General features: G+C 35.6%; 1 protein-coding gene across 4 annotated transcripts; it reads right to left on the bottom strand.

Annotated features, from left to right (window-relative positions):
- Positions 1-1494: 1494 nt before the first annotated feature.
- On the bottom strand, positions 1495-22585 carry LOC136826166 (mitochondrial ornithine transporter 1). 4 transcript variants are annotated; one of them, XM_067083201.1, is made up of 8 exons: positions 22428-22585; positions 8080-8203; positions 7089-7177; positions 6390-6631; positions 5971-6117; positions 5301-5481; positions 4399-4548; positions 1495-4031 (listed from the first exon to the last, which is right to left on the bottom strand). In XM_067083201.1, exons 3-8 carry the CDS (start codon positions 7135-7137, stop codon positions 3913-3915), a joined length of 888 nt encoding a protein of 295 aa, XP_066939302.1. In that variant the 5' UTR covers positions 7138-7177; positions 8080-8203; positions 22428-22585; the 3' UTR covers positions 1495-3912. The 4 variants fall into 4 exon arrangements, with proteins under 4 accessions (XP_066939302.1, XP_066939300.1, XP_066939301.1 ...); XM_067083199.1 differs by lacking the exon at positions 22428-22585 and adding an exon at positions 18261-21989; XM_067083200.1 differs by lacking the exon at positions 22428-22585 and adding an exon at positions 9815-10177.
- Positions 22586-22900: the final 315 nt, after the last annotated feature.

Below are 22900 nucleotides of genomic sequence, written 5' to 3' on the forward strand. Positions count from 1 at the left end.
TTCACATTGTCTTACTTTTTTCCCAAAGGAGCAATAACGGCACTGTAAGAGCTTGCTGATTTTTTTGCATGATTTAAATTCTGCCACGAGTCCTCTCCATGCTTAAAAGAAATTGTCTCCACTAAAACAGCAACATTGTTTATAAAATCCCATGTTTGGATTGCCATATATTTCACTGGGCTATACAATTAGGGAATTAAATGTCAGAGTGAATAAATATATTGATTAGAAATGGTTAAAATAATAATGATGTTTCTGTGCACACATCTGAGAAGTAACATATAACTAATTGGTCCCCTAGCAGTATAAAGACAAAATGTAATAACATTGTTTCTACAAATCTCTTTGCATCATGCAGTGAACAAATGAAAATAATACCAATTTCAGCCAAGGTCTACATATTCTTTACGCCATTCTTTATGAGATGGTCAAAGGGGATTTGGAGAAACTAACGAATTTCAGTAATTCTTGTTAATGACCTTTGCCTCTCCTTGGTGCCAGAGTTGATACAAACCATTACCTTAATGTATTAGACTCACTCATTAAGTGGCACATTGTCTCCATCAACAGACTGGATGTTGTAACCCACCCAGAATGGTCATGTAACTAGATGTGATAGCAAGTGGAGTAATGTAATAGGCTCATAACAGTATACAAGGTGGAAAACAGCTATATGTATCTGGCTAATACAAAACAAAGTAACACTACCAGTAACAGACGCCACTTGTTACACCACAAGTGAAGAGAGATGCATCCTAAAGATGAAGCTCAAGACTGGAAGCTTGATTGGTTACTTACCTTTACTGTGGTCTGATCCAGCAAGCACCCGGTCTTAGATGCTACACTGCAAGGGAGAAAGATGAAACTACCAACTCTACTTTCCCGTTGGAATGGAGCTGTTTACTAACACACCTTGTTGAAGAGCCACCACAGGTCTCAAGGTTGTGTTCAGGGACACAGGCTAAACAAACTACAAACAATACAAAAATGATGTGAAGGCAGTCTGACATTTCCAGATGCCTAACCTCATTACCTGGTAAGTTCCCCCTAAAGGCAATGGGGCAAGAGAGGTCTCATGCTCTCGACTCTGTGGGCTCTCTCATGCCATTCTTGGTCTGAGGCTTTCCTCAAAGGTTTGTAAGGCAGCTGGGTTGACGTGCAGGGAACAAGAGTCACAACCCACTCAGGAGGATGAGTCTCCCAAGAACAATACTGCTCATGCTCCCCAAGGGGATAATTAACTGACAAAGACATACCTGCTCTTATCAGTCCGAATACCTGGTCTATGGTGGGACAGTAGCTTTTAGTGTAATTTCTTTGCCCAATGACTGACATCTTGTTTCTTGTTTCACTTTCATTTCTCTCTCTTACAGGTTTCTCTGATCTTTCTCCTGTCCATTCACATTCCTCTGAAAGTGTCATCCTTATCTATATAGAGTTTCACTCTTCAAAATATAGTTATCTAAAAGACACACGTAATAATGAAAGACAAAAACAACAATCTCATTTATTAGAAATCTGACAAAAACAGCATTCATGATGTAAGTGGAGATACTTCCAAGCTATACAATTAGAAAAATATTTATCACACTTCATTTTAATCACAAAGAAATGCCAGAAAGTAGTAAGTGACTTCTTCCATATTATAATATTTCCAACATACATGGAAGAACATGACTGTTCACTAAGAATATTTCTAAAATGTCTTTGATTCCATTAACTTAACTTGAAATACTGTATGCAAGAATAAATCATCTTACTATGTATCAACATTTTGCTAAATTTTCCTATTTCTACCTTAGACTCAAACACTAGGTTTCTACATTTTTATGACAAACAGGTGCAGCACACCAAACGCTCCCTCACATCTGTACAATATAATATTAAAAACCTATCACAAAATATCTCACTTTCCATATTTCATTTAAAAGATAATAGCTTTAAAAAATGTTTAAGTCTACCATCAGACAAGGTAAGTCTTCAACTGATAAGCAACCCTCATACAGTAATTTGGTGTTAGTTGCTGGTGATTAAAGCTGTGTACCTAATCTTAAAATGAGTACAGTAAAGTAACCCCTCAACTTATCTGAATTCTTTACTTATCAGCTATATTATTATGATGTTTACTGCCAAGCACCTTTCTATACAAGACCCATTTTGCATATAAATCTCTTTGAATTGAATGCTAAATGCTAGCATCAATAAAATAAATAAATTACATACAACGGTGGGATATCTTGAAAGCTAAAGTACAAGCAATATTTCAGGGCCTCGGCAGTTTATCAGGCCTGATCCCTAAAAGCATCTGATAAGATGAGAGGCTACTATGATTTACTCTGCAGGTCTTCATGCTATAATAAAATAAAATAATCATAACTTCACCATATGCCAATTTTAATTTCCCATTCAATATCAACCAATATTGTAACAATGACAAAATAACTGAACATAATGAGATATGAAGGCACATCAAATCAAGTCTACAAATATTACCTTCCAATGGAGAATTAAGATTACCAGAGTATCTTACAATGTTGACCTGTAGTATGTTTACATTATGTAATTAACTTTTGAGTTTAATTTGGGTAAGATGTCTAAATATACGTAAGATGTTTGCAAAATAAATTACTAGTCCAAAAATCAATGGTTATAAAAATGAGTAAGTATACTACACATGCGGATGGACAGGTTAAGAACCAGACAAATTCCATAGAAATCAGTCTTAAAAGACAAATGGATGTGTAAAGTACAGGTGTTTTAAGGAAAACCTTGCATATTCAGCTACAATATTTTTGAAAACACTTTCTGATAGCTAAAAACTTTAAGATTAAAAATACACAATAAATATAAACTATAATTATTTTTAATAAAAATCTGGAGAGCCCTAAACAATTTAATAACATAATTCCAAATTCTGTCGTTTTTTATTCTTTCCAAGGCTAATTATCTTGAAAACCCTTCATCTAAACAGTAACATACTCATCAATGGGGATTAATGATGTTCAATATCAGCTAGACAAAAAATCAATACTGCTCTCATGAAACAAAAACAAACACTTTTTTTATCAAAAGTAGAACTAGATATTGCTAAGTCAACAAGTCTCTCAAAACACCAACACATTTAATAAGGCTGTTATTGTCTGACTAATGACTTTGTGATGAGTTGTCTGCAACAATACTAACCAATATTCATGACAGCCAATTCATATCCATGAAACAATGTGATGTAGTAAAATATTATCCCCCATTTTTAAAATTACTGTATTTTGCATTCTGTATTCCTGGGCTTTTAATAATCAAACAAACTAAACTTAAGCATGAGAAATATTTAATGACAAATGTAACAATTTCAGCATATCAATTTAAGCAAACAAAAAGACCAATGATTGACTAAAGAGAAACCTATGTAGAATTTTCTCTTTTACTATTATTGAAAACCTTTATATCCGTTTACAGAAGTACCTCATGAATGACAGTTCAACCTCAAAGTGGATTCATTAATGCATAGTCAAATTCATTTCCATTGTAGTGAATTTCACATTTCAACTCACAAAATATAACCTGAGTTCACCATATGTCAAAAATCTATGATCATGGGCAAAAGTATCGGGTAGATACTGAGATTTAAAGCTTGTGTAAGTTCCTACACTATCAACAATGTATGACATATAACCTACTGAGTGACTTATGCAAAATATTTCATTTCAATGTAATCTTCCTTATCCTAAACTGGCACAATGTGACTAAATTGTAGTGACTAAATTACACAAACCAAGGATGTGTATATATTAAATGGTTCGCTTTACTAGACAGTCATTCCCACTTTCTGGGAAGTACTTTAACTCACTATTTGGGAAGAAATGGAAGACAAGATAGTGTGTTAAGGAACATGTCTCAAGGACAAATTCCAATTTAATCCATTAAATCGTGCAAGAACTTCTTTGTTGCTTCAAAGGCCAAGAATAATGCAGCAGTGGCTGGAAAAGTGCGCACAACTGTAGGTCCCAAACCATTGTACAGTGCAAGAACACCTGTAAAGAAGACAAATAATTTTTTTAAAAGATGCACTTTGTAAAATTATGATATTCAATACATCAACAGCAGTTTCATTTATTATAGGACAAGCTAAATAATAACAATTTATTTCAAAGTGCTCAGTGACTTGTTGCCTTCAGTCTTCTTCTGTCTAACTGTCCAGCTTCAGTCTCATCTCTTATTCAGGACCCAATCTTTCTGGCAACCCCTGTGATCCCCAAGTGACTCTGCAGTCTCTTTAAACTACTTTATTAAACAATGATTAGCAATAAATGAGAAATTCCATGATACACAGCTCATACAAAGCTTGTCACCCAATTTCACAAAAGCAAATGGTAAAAATAACTTTGACACATAGCATACCTTCTTGTCTCACTATATTCTTAAATACTTTCAACATGGGTTCCGTGGATCCTGCTACCTGGATACGAGACTTAACAACATCTGCAGGAAAGATGGCGACCCAAAGAGTTACACCCGCAAAGCCACCTGCCAGCATTGTTCTCAGAGGTCCTGCATAAGAAAAATCACAATGAAACATAACTGTACAAAGCATTCTATTTCCAATGAAATCAATAATCCTACATGGTTTTTAAAGCAGCTTAATAAAAAATGTACTTACTTTTCAATATTACACACTGTAAAGCCCCCGTATTCATGGGGGATGCGTGTCACACCGCCCCCTGCGAATAGCTAAAATCTGCGAATACTTAAAAACCCTCTAAAAACACTTAGAACTGCCTATTTTGATAGTTCAGACTCAAAAAAACTCTAAAAATGCTTACACCTGAGTATTTTAATAGTTTTATCACAAAAAGTGCATTTAGTCATGAAAATTATTTGAAAATACAGTCATTAGTGAATATTTCTGTGAAAAATAATGCGAATGGGTGAATTTTCTGCAAATAATGCAGATGATATTTATATATGTTCCACCCAGAAATCCGCGAATAGGTGAGTCCGCGAATAGGTGAGTCCGCGAATCGCGAGACCACGAACAAGGGGTTTACTGTATTACAATTTCACTAACTTTTCATTATTTCAGTTTGACTAACTCATTGGTATTTTTTACAAATACACTAAAAATTACAATTATAATCAAAATAATCTTCCTCATATGCAATGGCATGTGTTGTTTATGACAAAAAGCCCTTTTGCTAAAAAATTGTTTGCAGTGATTTAGTTGAAAGAAGCTCTCCAAAATCTTCAATGAAAACTTTCAGTTTGTTCTATAAAGTTACATGAAAAAAGTTAGACTGTCCTACCAATTTCATCTCTTGTTTTTCCTGGTGGTCGCATGAGTTCTCTACTAGCTTCATAACCACCAAAGAAGAAGAAGTACCCTGGCATTTCTCTGGCAAATGTTGAAGTTAAGCCACGAAACATTCCTGGAACACCATCATTCCTTAGTATCTGGCGTGTAAGTTGCCAAGGTCCGATGCGATCCTGAAAATTCAATATTTCCTTTGCATAATGACTGAAGTATAATGAACAATGACAACATTTGACAACATTCAGTCTCTAGATTATTGTACATCAGCTCCATCAGTACAGTATGCATAATGAATATGAGGTCTCTTCCTCATGTTTCAAAAATTATAGCCAAGGATAAATTCCTATTTGACCTTTTGAGTTTTAGGTACAACCATGGCCCTTGGATTTACCATTTCAAATACTGAATCCTCATTACTAACAGGGATATACATGAATTTTGAAACCTTTACAAGATATTACAAAAACTGTCCTATAAAAATAACCTTAGCAAACGTGTGGGCATGGTGAGCTCCGGGCAGGTATGCAAAAAGGTCAACTGTTCAATGTTCCTTGATGGTAACTGGGGGCCATGAAAATTATATCCATGGAACTTGTAGAATGTAACAACAAAATAAATTTCCCATTCTAATCAAATAGTGGATCAAATAATGAGTGACTTACTGGTTCTCTGTTCTGTGCCAAAGCCACTTCTCTCAGTGCCTGAAGCTGACATTTCACTAATTCTGTTGGGCACAGGGTGAGTGAAGAGAAGAATGCAGCAAAGAATCCTGCTGTGGCATTACTCAAAACAGACAAGTCTTGGACACTCTGTGAAGAGTTAAACATAACATCATGAGAAACATGGAAGAATGACTATGTAAATAATGTATAACTGGTCCTATGGTATAGTATTTTACCATGAGTAACAGCAACCCCTCAGAACATTCTGACATTTGTCTAACTTGACATGTGTTGACGGCACAATTAACTTGTTCATGTTGGAGTTTTACCCTTCAAACTGTATATTGAGTAAAAACTGAATTATCACTGAATATATTAGAATAATTTAGTGATGCCTGAAATCAATGTACTGTAATTACCTTTGCACCTGTACCATAAGCAACTGCTTTCTGGCAGATTCCATAGCAAGCAAATAAAACTGAATTCTCAGCAATATTTGCTGCCAGGGCAGGTACAGTTCCAGCATACAGGCCACGTATGCCATCTCGTTTGAATGTCTGAAGAAAGCAACCAGCCATTCTTTTGTAAAGTTCTGGAAATGTCTGCATCTTAACCTTTACAGTGTCTAACGGCTGACCAACATACACACTGGCAACTCCTCCTGCAAGTCAATGATCTGAGTCATTATATAGAATAGGATATGGAAGGTTGAAAATTAAATTCTGTATATGTAAGTACAGGCCTACCTATTTCAAACAGTATTCAAATTTCAAACTGGAAGATTGATAATAGGATACCTGCACTTTAATAAATGTATGCTCTATTTTAAAATTTACCCATTCATAAGTTTGAAAACTGGGAGTGAAGTAGGCTTTTTACGATTGTCCACATTTCCAGTTCAACCCACTGTCTAAGAATTAAAGTAAAAGAAAATTCAATGTATAAATATACTAATCTCTGTAGTCTGGCACAACTACTTGCAAGCATAGAAGAACACACTGATTTCTATCTGAATGAATGTACCTTATAAAGCATTGTCTTTCTGGACAACATTCAATATCAAAAACAATGAAAATATCTTTGGTGATATATGAGTTATACTCATTCTTCATACTTACCCATGGAGCCACCCATGAGGTCAATAAATGCATCTTTGTGATGTTGCATTGTGAAACTAGACAATGATTCTTCTTGTATAGTACAAAATCTGCAGGAGAGAAGTGGAAAGAACTTAGGGTACAACAAACTAATGTACAAAGTACAAATTTAACCAACAACCAAGTCACTATTAGTTTTTACTGTATTTTGTTAAGAATTTTTGTATTAATGATAAAACTATCAAAACACTTCACTGAGTCTGGTGTTCCAGAAGAGTAAAACAAATAATGTTAATGCCTTTATGGCCTGCAATAATCTGAAATGCATTTTGATATTTTTCATGTTCCAAGTTGCTTGGCACTTGTAGCTCCAAGTGCATTTTCAAATTTGTGCTTGTTAGTTGAGTATTATTCTTACCATTTAGTTCCTGTGCAACCATCTGGGGAAGTGGGGTCATCTTGAATGACAAATTCACTAGTTTGCGAGACAACAAATAAAAAAATAATGAACTGTGTCATAGTATCTCACAGATGCCTTTCTAAGTTTTAATTACGAGTTTCAGGTACACTTCTCTCAACTGACATAGGCCCTATTCCTGCTTTTTCAAAAGTTGTGTTGAACAAGCTAATCATAGGGCTTGAGTTGCTTGATGGTTTTTCATGAAAATGCCTGCCTCTTAAGATTTTCCTTTACTCTTAACTTTATCACTTTTTAATAGGAATACTATTGTGATATATGAATTTCTGCAAAGTGTTCTGTTGAAGCTTCACTAAAAACTGTAACATCTAGATTTGCTTATATTTAATGACAATAATGGAAGAAAACAATGAAAATTTTTAACTCAAATAAATTAATGATACTACTGGAATGGAGAAATGACAGCAAACAAAACTGAAACCAAAAGGAATGTGCAATCACCATATAAATGTCATTAATACTGTTAATTATTTCAAGCTAATACCTTACTATAAACAAAAAACTTAGGCCTATTAATACTTCACTTACACTAACCTTTATTAAGAAAGCTTAAACTGTAAAGCTGAGTGATGAAAAGGTCTTTTGACAAGATTGTTTCCTCAATCCATAATGACTTCTTGAAGTGATAACAGCATTACCCATCAAACATTTTACTAGCCTGTAATGAACATCTTTATATTAACACACTTATTTTACATAAAATATTCAAAATGTTATGCAGCAAGGTGATTCATAATCAAAATCTTAATTAAATCATGTCTCACCACATAACTAAATCATAAATCAAGTGTCATCACAAAACTATATCAAACAAACCTACAGTGCACTAAATTTCTTCATATATTACATTAAGCTGAATTTATTATTCATAATAATTTGTTTTGCTGGCAGCTGTAAGTTGCAGTCTAACCTGCTTATTATTTTCTAATTTTTTTTGCAATCATTATATTTTCCTGATCACACAATAACAGCATTCACATGCTTTCATTTTTCTAAAACTGCCACTAGACATGGCATATTTCAACAGTTGCAGTGTAACTTAACCTATGGGGCAAAGTCCCAAATGACCAACTGTACCCACACCTTACCGGACAGAGCTGTATATCATCAATCATACTGCTAAGCAAGAATACACCATTCCACAGTGATTTTGATCAACCGTAGGCCATCCTACATTCTCATATAAAACTCTGATGATAATGACATATGCTTAGAAAAGCCTACTTTGGAATGATCTTAAATAAGCCTACTCACTTCATTAACTTACTGATATCCTAAATCAAGAACCATCAGAAATTTACTTAAAACCATTATCACATTTTGGACTTGTAAAATACCATTTTCCTGTTTTATTGTGTGCCCAGCACATTTCTGATGTTTGTTTCATTCACAAATTAACCAACCACAGCTAACCTAACCTAAGCTAGGGTACCAGGTCCTTACACTAGTGTACGATTTTGTGAAGTTGTTCAGTAATCTGAAAAAAAAAAAGGAGCGTTAGTTACATTCAAACCACACATTAAAGCAGAGGAAAATTATATTTTTAAGTCCAAAATTTGATAATGGTTGAAAGTAAACCTGGTAAAACTACAGGGTAACTCTGCACAGACTATTACCTGGTAAATTTATTTTTCCTATACTTTTAGTGTTGCTGGTGAAGGCGGTGGTGTTGTTTATTGTCATTCAATCATTATTAACCTCATATCTACCCAACATGGTTGGGGGCCCTTTGTGAACGCAGGGTTTTGGGTGGGGGAAATTGTTGGGAGAAAGACCGGACTGGCGTGTTGTTGTTATCGAATGGTTCCATGCATCCGCACGTCATCTGGGAGCCATATGTTCAAGAAGGGACTGGCTAAGGAAACCTATTATAAAAGGAACTACAGTATACCTAACCTAACCTAACCTAGCAGATTGTGTTCGGGGGCCCCAGGTGAAGGAAACTCCACTTGTTACCAAAAACTCCCCTATAACAGTGGTCATGTGCGATAGCATTCCAGGCAGGCCAGCATACAACTTCTAAGGTTAATTACAGGTTAATTACAGTCGATCAACAAAAAATAAGGGTAAATTGTTAATAAGCAACCAAAATACTAAACGAGAAGTCAATTTCCTCAGTAAAACCCGATGCGGAGCAACCCCATAGTTCAAAAGTAATATTTTAACCAAGAACAAATTAGGCCTACGCTAATGTGGACTAACAAAATTAACCCCAAGACATAGGAGAATTAGCCTAGCCGAGTCCTTCCTTGGGCCTATGATGGCTTACCAACATGAATTAAACAACGAACAATTATGTAGACGGTACACGGATTGCCGAATGTCTTGGAAGCTCGTACGGGGCACAATGCAACTGGGAGTGCCAATGCCCATGGTCTGATCCTCTCCATTTCCGAAGGCTGGTCTGTCTAAACTCTCGAAAACTGGCCAAAGTTATTTTCTGTACGAAAAGTCCAATTAAGTTTTCACTCTTATCGCCGATATATTCGTCCATCACACTTGCACCGTGGGAAAATATTGGTATGGTTCGTGGTGCCACGTGTTCCACACAAAAAAAAATCAACTGCCTTTAGCCTGAAGCCAGACACGAGGGGAGTTGTTTACATGACAGATCACAGCTGAGACGTAATTGGTTACGTTTTCTTTATACATTTAAGCTTTTTATGGGGAGTCGGGAGTCACTTTCTACATTACCAGGTGTTAATGCTTAGTATTTTCAAAAGAAAAATCATTACTTATTTATCTAAATAGAGAAATACAGTTTCTATATAAATAAAGCCAAATGAATATGGTATTTAACCAATTTGTGGTAACAACACTGTAAAGATCTACACTTCTATTTGAGTTCATTTCTTCAACTAGCAGAGCTATTTGGGCATTCATACAGTTAAAAGGAGTCCTGTGGTCCACCCATGTCCCTTCACTGCCCATGCTGGCATATACCAACCAATTACTGATCAAATGCTTCGCATTTACTTACTATACTGTATTCATCTGCACCCCAGCGTAAGGATGATTGATATCCTAATTAAACAGGGCTCATACATGGGAGATAACAGGCAATATGAACTCTCCTTGATTTACTGCTGACAGAAACATGAAAATTACAATTTTGCTGATAAGACAGTAAAAACGTTTACGTTTATAAGGCTCGTTTAGTTTAATACCCTGTACATGATACATATTACATTCGGTCTGTCCAAATATTCTAATGCTAGGATGGCTCACGATTATGAATGTACGATTTCACACTTATCACAAAATCAAACAGAAATAGTTCCAGCAAGCCTTTTTTTTTTTTTTTGGGGGGGTTGCTATCTCTACCCCACTGATATTTAGTGGCCTTATGTGCTGACATCGCTTAGTCTTTTTGTTGGTCATACAACCAAATACTGACAAGTCTCAACGTTGCTCACTATACGATCAGCTCTCTCTCTCTCTCTCTCTCTCTCTCTCTCTCTCTCTCTCTCTCTCTCTCTCTCTCTCTCTCTATATATATATATATATATATATATATATATGTGTGTGTATATATATATATATGTGTATGTATATATAATTCACGTAAAGTTGAAGTCACAATATTTCTCATCATAATAAACGATGGCATTGTATAACAGGAAGAAAAGCAGCCTATGATGTCACAGATTTCTTTAAATATTAATAACAAGCGAGTGACGGCTTATTAGCCTATCACACTTCTCTCCCAAGGAGACATTGAAAGGTCTCAAAAAATATCTAAAAGGGATGCCATATTTATTCGCGCACCCAACACTACAACATAACTATTACTTCCTGAACCTTTTCTTATCCCAAGAGAATGGTAGTGGTAAAGGTAGACACTGAGAGCGCGTGGTTTGCATGCTTGGGGAAATAAATCAGTACTTGAAGGAACTGGAATATAAAATTTAGTCCAGAGGACAAACGCTGGGACCTTTGAGGCCATTCAACACTGAAAGGAAACTGAAAGAAAAGAAGATTTGAAAGGTGTCACGTGTGGACAGCCTCGCAGTTGCACTTCGAAACGACTGCTAGGAAAGGGTGGAAAGTAAGATGAAAGAAAATATAAACGGGGATGAAGTATATAAGAAATAAAAGGGGTTGCAGCTAGGGACCGAAGGGACGCTGTAATGAACCTTGAGTAAAGCCTACAGTGCACCGCGTGAGGTACACTGACGGCACTAACCCCATAAATGTTTGAATTAACATTGGAGAGAAAAAAAAATCCCTCCATTATTCTTCATGCGGCTGTCTTCCTTGGTTATCATAATCTCCTTTTCAAGGTCAAGTTCTATGGCTTCATGACGATTTAACGCCGGTCTCCCCCTCTCTCTCTCTCTCACTGTTTAGACTGCGATAGATAAAAGAATCTGGGGTGATCTCTTAGTTTCGCATAAGATATTCGAGTCTAAGTCCGGATTTTTGTTGAGCTTGTTTATAGTAGCACATTCTTATTAAACTACTTAGAAGCAATCTACTGCATTAACTCTTCCACCACGTTTTCAAACCGAGTTTTATAAAATGTTGAATACTTCATTCGTGAAAATTTTTACTATGAAAACGGACTCTCCTCAGAAAGGGGTGGTTAAAGACAAAAGCAAAACAAAACTTGTCACTGACGCATTCATCCTCTGGCTGCTGAATCAAGGATGGGTCCTTGTTTCGAAAATATAACTGGTTGCTCAAACAACTGAATAGAAGTGGGTGCTACTCCGAAGTGCTAGTACTAAACACCGTACGGTAAATGTAAAGTAGACGGCCGCACGAAGATATCGTTTTTTAATATAATTTGTCGACCACACAATATAGAAATGGGTGTATATAATACTTTGATCCCAGAAGGGCTAGTACTAAGAACGGCGTCCCAAGGAGCTTCCGCCAAGTTTAGTACTACTATAGCACCTGGGAGTAGGTGACGCGTAGATAACAAGCCAAAGTAGAGAATCTGTGTCTCTATGTACGAATCGGACGTTAGCACAGAAAAGGAGTAGAAAAAGTGTCTAGGGTTAGCTTTTTTTTTTTTTTTATGACGCACGAACACCAACTCGACAATTGAGGAAATACCGAGAAGGAACAAACATTTCAGAAACATGAAATCTGCAATTTTTTGGATGAATTTTAGTGTCTCCAGCCAATAAATTTTCTAATGCAGCTAAACTCAAGTCTTTGAAAATGAATAAAACGAAAAGGAAAATGAACAACATCGCAAAATAATTAAGTGGAAACTCACGCTAAGAATAACTCTTCACCACAAAGATAATCAAACCAAAAATGGATAATTAGAAAAATAAAAAGCAAAATAAAGGCTTTCATTTTGCAAAAACTTTTAAATCTCTACCATCCACTATGCCTACGTACATGTGTGTCTGTGTGTAGCTACAGTTATTAATCTACTTCGAAAAGCTTAAAAGCACATGATCAAATATTCTGTTTTCATTTTTATCGCAATGATTTCCATGAAAAGAATCTGCAAAACAAGTGTTGCTAGAAATGCTTTAGCCCAAAAATTCTTCTTCTTGCGCAATACGACATTCGTCATTCATTTCGGAAGCGTCTTGCGCCATAGCCTGAGTGATCTCATTCGTGCTTTCGCATAGGTAGATGAAACTCACCTTTTCCTTCCTTTGCTCTACTTTCGGACATCGTATCCTCTCGCGTCCATAATAAGTATTTACGTTTCTGAGAAATGTATACGTCTAATTTTGTGTTGATTTCAGTTCAGGTAAAATACTTTAAAGCCAACGAACAGCAGAAACTCTCTATTGTGTGTTGTGTATAGTTGTAAAAAGTTCATCTATCTGATTTTCGTTGACCGTAGACAGTGTAGCTTTCTTCTCACCTCTGTGTCAGGTTACAGAATTTATAAAGGGTTACAGAATTTATAAAGGGTTACAGATTTATAAAGGGTTACAGAATTTATAAAGGGTTACAGATTTATAAAGGGTTACAGAATTTGTAAATGGTTACAGATTTATAAAGGGTTACAGAATTTTTAATTGGTTACAGAATTTATGAAGGTTACAGATTTATAAAGGATTACAGAATTTACAAAAGGTTATAGATTTATATAGGGTTACAGAATTTATAAAGGGCCAAATGCTGCATTATCATCATCATTATTATTATTACTGGAGAAACAAATCTACAGTTATGTTTGGCTACAAATATATTTAAAAATGAATCTCTGCAGAGAGCTTTCGGGAATCTGTTCGATTCCCCTTTTCAATCTCGAACAGATTCCCGAAGCTCTCTGTATAAATTTATTCTTACATATATTTGTACCCATGCATAATTGTGGATTTGTTTCTCCATTCCAAGACTTATGCTTCCATAGGTATTATTATTATTATTATTATTATTATTATTATTATTATTATTATTATTATCAGCATCATAATTATTATTATTATTATTATTATTATTATCAGCATCATAATTATTATTATTATTATTATTATTATTATTATTATTATTATATAGGAAATATACCCTTATTCATATGGAAAAATCCTACGGGAGCCACTGACTTGAAATTCAAGCTTCCAAAGAATATGACGTTCATTTGAACGAAGTTACAGAAGATAACAGGAAATAGAGAAAGGAGAGACCTGTTATCATAAAAAAAGACATTAATGAGTAAATAAATAAATACATACAAATATGAATAACTAGAGAATAAAAGTTACAAACTTTGCCACTATCGAAATGTACTACTTGAAAGATTCGACTTCCATTTCCCTCTTCAAATGAATTCACAAGTTGGTCATACTGCTTACGAAATATTTCTGAGAAAAAAAATCAATAACCCAGACGAATTTCACAACAGACTTTACGTCATTCTCTGCCGACTAATACCGGCGTGACGCCATAAGCCTAAAAGTAAACCAGCTTCACAGGTTATATTTTTATCATTTCATATTTCATGATGATGATGTCGTAGGCTAAAGCAGTACCTTTTATAGCACCGAGACGTCAAGGCTAAATGACTGTCATCAGAATCTTCATAATTTACTCTTCCATTACAGCTATCGTACACGGTAATGAGGATACGATTTATTTTATCTGTACGACTTTCGTCCTCAGCATACAAAGACACAGCAAGTCCAATCCGGAGTGCCCTCACCCACCGGGATCGATCTCGGGGTTATCGGTAGTCAATCGAGATTGTGTAATTGTAACCTCTGGACCACGGGGACAATAGGAATTGTATATATAATCTTAAGTGTTAAAGAGAGTCGTAGATTTTCTCCAAAGCCTCGATGACGGAGAAGTAATCAGTTCGATCTCATGCGGGTTAAATAAATTAACTTCATCTCGTATTAACATCATTTTTCCTGCCAAGATTTGTACCAAAAGTCAGATTTGTTCCTTCTCAGTGCAATTTTCGAAGGTTTTTAACCATTTGTGTGTGTGTGTGTGCGTACAGAACTTGGAAATTTTAGAGTGGATTAAGTCTCTCAGAACGAGGATTCATTCAAATAGTGTTGGGATTTCAGCTTTTAGTTACACGATAAAATGTATCACATTGACGGAGCACTGACCACTCACATCTGTTGTTTTATTCTTTCTCCCTCTTTTCGTCAAGCTATAACCTTATTCACTATTTGGGTACACACACACACTCACACACACACACACACACAGAGAGAGAGAGAGAGAGAGAGAGAGAGAGAGAGAGAGAGAGAGAGAGATAAGGATATGAGCTCATACCATTTCTTTCCTATTACTGCTTGGAGATTGAGTGAGAGTTCCTCAATTTGTCGACCAAGATTGCACCACACCATGATGAGAGAGAGAGAGAGAGAGAGAGAGAGAGAGAGAGAGAGAGAGAGAGAGCGATCACGGAATCAAAAAACGGGAAAAATCCGAACGCTGATGAAGAGTGTTACAAGCTACAGTAATCGATTGCAAGCACGCTTCTCTTCCGAGTAGGTCTTGTCATGAACCAAATACTGGTTTGCTTGCGATGACAAGGTTAGAACTATTTATTGCAGCAACTCTCTCTCTCTCTCTCTCATATTGACTTGACTAATGGTTATGTGTAATATATATTATCAATATATATATATATATATATATATATATATATATATATATATATATATATATATATATATATATATATATATATATATATATATATATATATATATATATATAGAGAGAGAGAGAGAGAGAGAGAGAGAGAGAGAGAGATAGAGAGAGAGAGAATGATTAGAATAGATGGCCTTGTCGATTAGTTCATTACAGAAGTATAGTGCCAACAGTTTCTGAGCTCTTGAGTGTGCCACCCTCTCTGAGAATGTATGTTCAAACGAACAAGCCTTTCAAGAATGATAAAAAAAAAAGAATTAAAAATTAACATTTCTAAAATCTGACGCCCATTTCTTGCAAATGAAACTTGTTTTTCAGTATTCTCTTACACAGAAAAGTGAGTAAGTAGACGTGATGTATAATGAAAAGGAGGCACAGGAAAGAAATAAAAAAAAAACCTGAAACCTAAAATCAAGCTATTTCTAATGAAGTTTAGAACATCTAAAGCACACAGACACAGATTATATATATATATATATATATATATATATATATATATATATATATATATATATATATATATATATATATATATATATATTTAAAAATCACAGTAGATGCACGTGATTTCAGTGTATGAGTGAATCCCACAGGAAAATTATAGGCAGAAGTTCAGTACCAAGCGCTTTCACGTTCATTAACGCATCGTCTGGGCACAAACGAGACGCAGACGAAAAGAAGGGTTAAAAAGTAAACAAAAAGAACAAGAATACCAGATGGTCCATTGTCAAAGGGTAATAAACAGAAAGGTGATCCAGGATAATCCGGGATCTAGCCGTCACAACCTAAAACCATAGACCTAACCACAAGAGATAAGGAAGTTTAGCCATACAAAATCCAAAAACATGAATAAAATTGAAAAACATGAATAAAATTGAATACCAGATGGTTAATTGCCAAGGGGTAATAAACAAAAGGGTAATCCAGGAAAATCCGGGATCGCACGGTCACAAACTAAAACCATACACTTAACCATAAGAGATACGGAATCTTACCCATTCAAACTGCAGAAACATGTATAAAGCTGAATACTAATTTTGCTTATATTTATCAACAACTTTTTTTTTAATTATGAAGGCCATCAAGTTTCAAGACTTTTAAACTTTCAAAACAAGATTCAATGATATTCTTTTTAATTGTGTCGTTGCACGGGACTACAGATATTGCTTTACTCCAGTTATTAGGATGATCTAAATTTCTCATGTACGAAAGCACTCGGTACTGGACATCTGCCTGTTGTTATTTTCTAGTGGGATTCGCGTATATATATATATATATATATATATATATATATATATATATATATATATATATATATACATATACACACACACATATGAATTTGTATCACATCGTCGTGATTTTATATATACAAACATTAAGTTACAAACGTTGTTCAATATCCAATTCGCTCTACCCCTTCAGTATTATTTCGAGGTACAGCGAATTGGATATTAAACGACATCTGTAAACGACATCTGTAGCTTAATGTTTGTATGTATATATATATATATATATATATATATATATATATATATATATATATATATATATATATATATATACATATATACACACAAATACCATAAACAGTAAACACGTGATGACCATAAAATATGTATACAGCCACTGAGGAGCAGGTCGACAGTAAAAGAAAAAAAAAAAAAAAAAACCTTGACGGATATAAAAGCCAGGTACAGTTTTACAAGCTGACCGTTTCGTTCTTAAAAGTCGCCGGATTAAAAGAAAAGAGGATAACATAACGATCGTTCAGGTTGACAGTACCCATTTAAAAATCAGACCAGTTTTTTTTTCTAATTTTATTTGAATTCATTCCATTGTTTCCTTTTCAAGAACAACAGGACACTGAAAAATGTCAATTAAAAATAGCCCTTTGAGCGACAATAATATAATATACAGTATCCCATGTTCAGAACGTATGTAATATAAAAGGGTAAACAATACTCTGGCCATCCATAGGCTTAACTATGGTCACCCTGGGCAATGTTTTCAGTAATCGATAACTTTACTGATAGAAATATCCCGGAAACAATGTTAAGTACATCAAAGGACGAAATTTAAAGATTAGCCCTGGTCTGTTTTCAATCGACCCTTTGTTATCCTGTTTTTCGGATTTCGATTTATCTGAGGTCATCAAGAAACGACCTTTTCTTGCAAGTCACGTTTTGTATAAATAGGATACATCTATATCTATCTATCTATCTATCTATATATGTGTGTGTGTGTGCGCGTGTGCATATTGATAAACCTCCATCTGCCTGTGTATTTGCGCGATATGTTCCGAATCCTGCTCTCCACTTCAATTATGCCATAAATCCTGCTCTCCACTTCAATTATGCGATAAACAATAATTATTTACGCATCAACAGTAAACAATAATTATTTACGCTTCAACCGTGATTCATGAGAAATGATAGCCAACAACAATAAATTCCTCAGAACAGTGAAGAAAGCGGTTATTAGTAAATGGTAAAAAGTACATTATCTGTCACATTTTGCTAAATATTTATCACTTCAAACATAATATGCCATGTCCACAATACAATTACCAACAGTAATGAATTTGTAAACAAGGCTAAAACAGATTACAATGCACTTACTTCACTGGTAGGCCAAACTGCAGTACCACTCAAGGTCTGTAATTTTGGTATGCACTTATCCACGTAAAGAGTCGTGTCTGTCACAAGCAAAACAAAATGTTTATATCACTGAACAAATGACTGTCAATCAAACTGACCGTTTATCATTAAACGTTGTCGAGCAGATTGTCAAGCGTGTGCTCGTCAGTTTCAGTTACGGGTCTGACTCAGAGATAGACCATAGCAGAACTAACTCGAAGTCAGCTGCTCAGCACTTTGCACGCCGCCCGGAGGCCGTAGAAGCGAGCCCTGGAGGTGCCAACGATTAATTTTGGCGTCTTCGAAGGGAAACTGTTCATTCAGTTATTTTTCTGCGTCGTGCGAATACAACTAAAGCATCCTGCATACGCTAGAGTGAAAAGTGAGCTTAACTTGTAGTTGCTGAGATAAGCAGGGGAAGAAACAAAGAAAGATAGCGAAGGCCACCTTTCCCCTCAAATTTGGGCAGGTTTTGTGACGTAACGATCATGCAGGCACGGGTGCCAGTGTGGCATAAACGTCACTCTTTTTCGTTTTTACCACTAATTTCATCTCAGTTTGGATTGTGGCGACAAGCAGAAGGAAGGATGGCCCTTACCACAGCTTTTTTGTCTAGACATCCTTCACTAAAAGGGACCTGTATTTCATATTCAAATTTATATTGAAGCGTTTCTTAAGAATTTCCAAGTAAACTGTAGACCACAGTATGCTCGTAGACACTGCTGACCAATGAGACATCAGAAATCCTTATGACGTCCTGGCAACTTACAACCGGTTTATGTAATTTTTTTTTAAAGAGTTTCTTTGAGCAACAGCTTAGACTTACCAGTGGTATTTCTGCTAAAACTACCGTCTTCAGAAGGAAAGTCTAGACAAGAAGAACATCTGAATTGAGTAATTTCAATTACGTAGTTAATGAAGAAGGGCCACAGGCTAATATATAATTTCAGTCATAATGCTGATTATGTCATTACATAGAAACATCTGGTAGGAGAAGGACTTTTTTTTTTAAACTAGAATTAAATGAAGGCAAGAATGCATTTTCCTAAAATGAACGCAACCAAGACTTTCCCATTTTTTCTCTATTCTGTAGAACGACGAATGTAGTGACCTCGAAATAGCATTGGCAAGAATGACCCACTTGGCAACTGTCCCTTAACCCTGAACAAGAACTTTTTTCTTTTTTTTTTCTTTTTTATTAGGATGCTTAGGGTATCACAATCTAACTATTAGCTCATGTTGTTGTAGAGAAATTTAAACACCTCATTTTCTCACGAAATCTCTCTTCTTTGTGCTGGAGAAAAGTTAAAGCCACGCCATAAATTGTCGTCATGTTTCGTCGACAGCTTTCATTAACTAGGACCAAACAAGAACAGGGAAGAGGAGACGAAAATATCGAAGGTTCCTTGATGAACCATCTCAGTCGTGCAAAGAACGTCAGCGTAAAGACGTCAGCGAGAGAACGAACGATGCCAAATAATAAAAATAAGACCCAAGGCTGCCAAATGGACATTGACTATTTGATGGTACATTTCCTTTATCCCTTTTTTTTTATTACTGGTATTGAAACCATAGTAAAATTTTTCACCTGTGCACCATAAATAAGTCTAGACTTCAAAACATACATAACAGAAACATTTGATTATCAAACAAATATAAAGTGCAGATATTGATACTAACATTTTGTTACTGTACATGGAGACATACAAAACATATATATTAGAGCTAACTGTAGCCTGTTATGCAACTCAGGCCATTATACTGTCAGTAATAGTGCCAGAAAATACGTCTGCTCAGTGTTGCGCAGACGCAGTTAGAACGTGGTTATGGCCAAGGTCATTCGTGAATTTAAGAGTTGATAAACTTTCAAGGCTCGTCATCTGTTAACCGGTTCATTTTAAATGTTTGTCTCAAACTACAGAGTTCTCTTCCTATTTCCGTGTTTTCCGAGTCCTGCGTTTAGCTTTCAGAACAGGGACTACCATTTGCCCAGCGCCCGTCGACACAAGTCATTGCAGGAGTCAGATTAAGTTGGAAAACATTTAAGAAAAATAACCTAACTCGAAATATGAACTGTACTGAAAATGGAGAAATTTAGCAATTCTGACAAGAAATATTTGCGAGAGTAAACTAATGCACATCTAACATAATTTTTGAGCGAGTTCATTTGAGCTGAAAGCTATGTAAGGCTAGAATGTATTCTGGGAATAAACTAGTTCAGTGCTAATGATTCTCTCTCTCTCCTCAACAGGGAATAGACCACCTTTCTGAACCGAGTTAGGTCACTTTAAGAAACTGATTATAGGCCTAACTTGCGCACAGAAACTAATGATGCATATCTAGACAGAAAAGAAATGAGCCTATGACATGGAAGAGCCGCGTTACAGATGAGACGAAGAACATTTTCAGAGAAAAAAAAGTGTTAAAAAAAGGAAAGACTACGACGCTAGACTTCTAATTGGGATGGTCGATCTCTGATGCCATTGAAAACGACCAAGTAGGCTAACCGACCGTCTGCTGTCATATTTTGTTTCTTAATCACAGCAACTTGACCCTATTTCTTCGCCTCTTCCACTGATCCATTAGGTTATCCCAATATATAATTTGTTAAGTACAGAGGTGAAGAGTTATCAAGATTTTAATATGTAAATCCTTTAATGACTTTCGGTGGCGTAATTTGAATTTCAAAACGCAACACTTCTCTGGTGAGATGACGTCATTCTTATCGGCCAGCCTGAACGCATAAGCAGCAAGGCTCATTATCCCCATCAAAATTCCAGACAGGAATGTTTTATTTCAGCATTTTCGTCAGTGGTGACTCGGTACCACTTGTTGCTTCTTTAATCTGGAACCAGCCATGAATTTTTAAGTCTCAAATGCTATATGTCGTAAAAATATTCTTTTAGGCTAAAAGAATATTATTTACAGCCCGAGCTCGCGCTGTAAGACTGATATTAGCTAAGCTTTTCCTTCTTCAGTACTTGTAGTTATTTGCTTTCTGGTCACTCATTCTTTTTGTTTTATAAATATTTGACTATTATTTGGTCTTTATTTACTGTTCCACATACACATATTCTATGTGCCCCTTTGATGACTAGGACAATATAACAATTCCCCCCTGAAAGTACGATTCGAGAAAGTTTTCCGAATCGTCACTGAACAATGTAGTTCCGTGCCTGCGCATCCAATCGTTTTTTGGTGACGGTTCAGATCATTGTTCGGAAGTATGGCTGTGAGCAAGGTTGCGTGAGTGCGTGTTCTTAATGAACAATGTCATGTGTTTATATGCATGCGCATGAATATTTTTTTTTTTTAGTCTAGCGCCATCCGTGTTTATATCTTTGTAATAATTCTTCACGTGGTTCCTGCGCATTTGAGTTGCAATAACTCGTTGCTTCGAAGCTTCGGAACAAGATAAAAAGAAACCGACATTCAGCACTGCATTGCGTTATCCTGATGGGTGGTTACTTAGTACAAATATTTGTCTTAAAAAGCTACAAGAAACTAAGCTGTAAGGAGAACTGTGCAAAGAGTAAAATACCATACAAGCCAATATAGCTGAAGCCCTACGGGTGTCGTTGAGGTAAAAACCTGGAGGTTAAATCAATGTACAGCTTCAGGACTTAGTCGAAAGATCACTAATTATTTGAGTTGTGTAACTGAATTAATGCACCCCAAAGTTAAACTTAAATTAGCACTTATTCTTTGGTTGTTGATATTATGTTCCATGTTTTTAAACAACGGAAAAGCAGAGCAAACGATGATTTAATTGTAATATTACTTGGCATTCCGTAATACACTGGGGCCTAATTACCTCCAATGAGAGGTTTATATTAGCGGCTGAGTTTGTTCTTTAGTAGGATACCACGGTTATTCAGAAAGTCACGTTTGGATTTTCACGAAAATTTGACCAAATGGGACTATTAAGATTTAGAATAATAAGTGAATAGGGTTTTAGAAGTAAACATTGTAAATTTTTGGGAAAATCACCTTTTTGGTGAGAGGACTGCTCGGTCTAGAACTTAAAACGTTGGACAATAGTGCCTCACAAGTTTGGAAAATACTAGTTTTGGCCTAAAACAATTTCCACTGTTACGCCGTTAAGCTAGGATACAAACATGTTCTCAATAAGATAAGCAAAATACATACTTGAATAAGAACCTTGAATTTTCTGAAGGTAATGACGCTGCTAGGGCCAAAGCCTACAGATTTTGGGCAAACCAGGAAGTTTCTGCGTCTGCCCACACTTCACGACTTCGGCCGCGGTATACCGTGCTCAGTTTCACTCTGGCCACATTTCTGTTCACATTCTGACTCAATGGACACTAAAACTATGCTGCAACACTTCCAGTTGTTTTCGTTCACCAAACAATAACTTATTCTTTTAATATATGAATAGAAATGTTTTTTTTTTATTAGAATACCATTTTTAATCATACAGATAGTATTATATGAGAGAATGGCAAGAGAAAAATTAGTTTTCAGAGCATTGTACGAAACATTCAGAAAAATTCACTTTAGATCGCTAGGGAGAAGAGTCAAGGAGAAAACTAAACTTTGAACCCAAAAATTAAGCATGATTACTGACGCATAATGTCTAATAATTGTTTCATGAATTTTGC

The sequence above is a fragment of the Macrobrachium rosenbergii genome, chromosome 40, assembly GCF_040412425.1.
Source record: "Macrobrachium rosenbergii isolate ZJJX-2024 chromosome 40, ASM4041242v1, whole genome shotgun sequence".
NCBI classification, from domain to species: Eukaryota; Metazoa; Arthropoda; class Malacostraca; order Decapoda; family Palaemonidae; genus Macrobrachium; species Macrobrachium rosenbergii.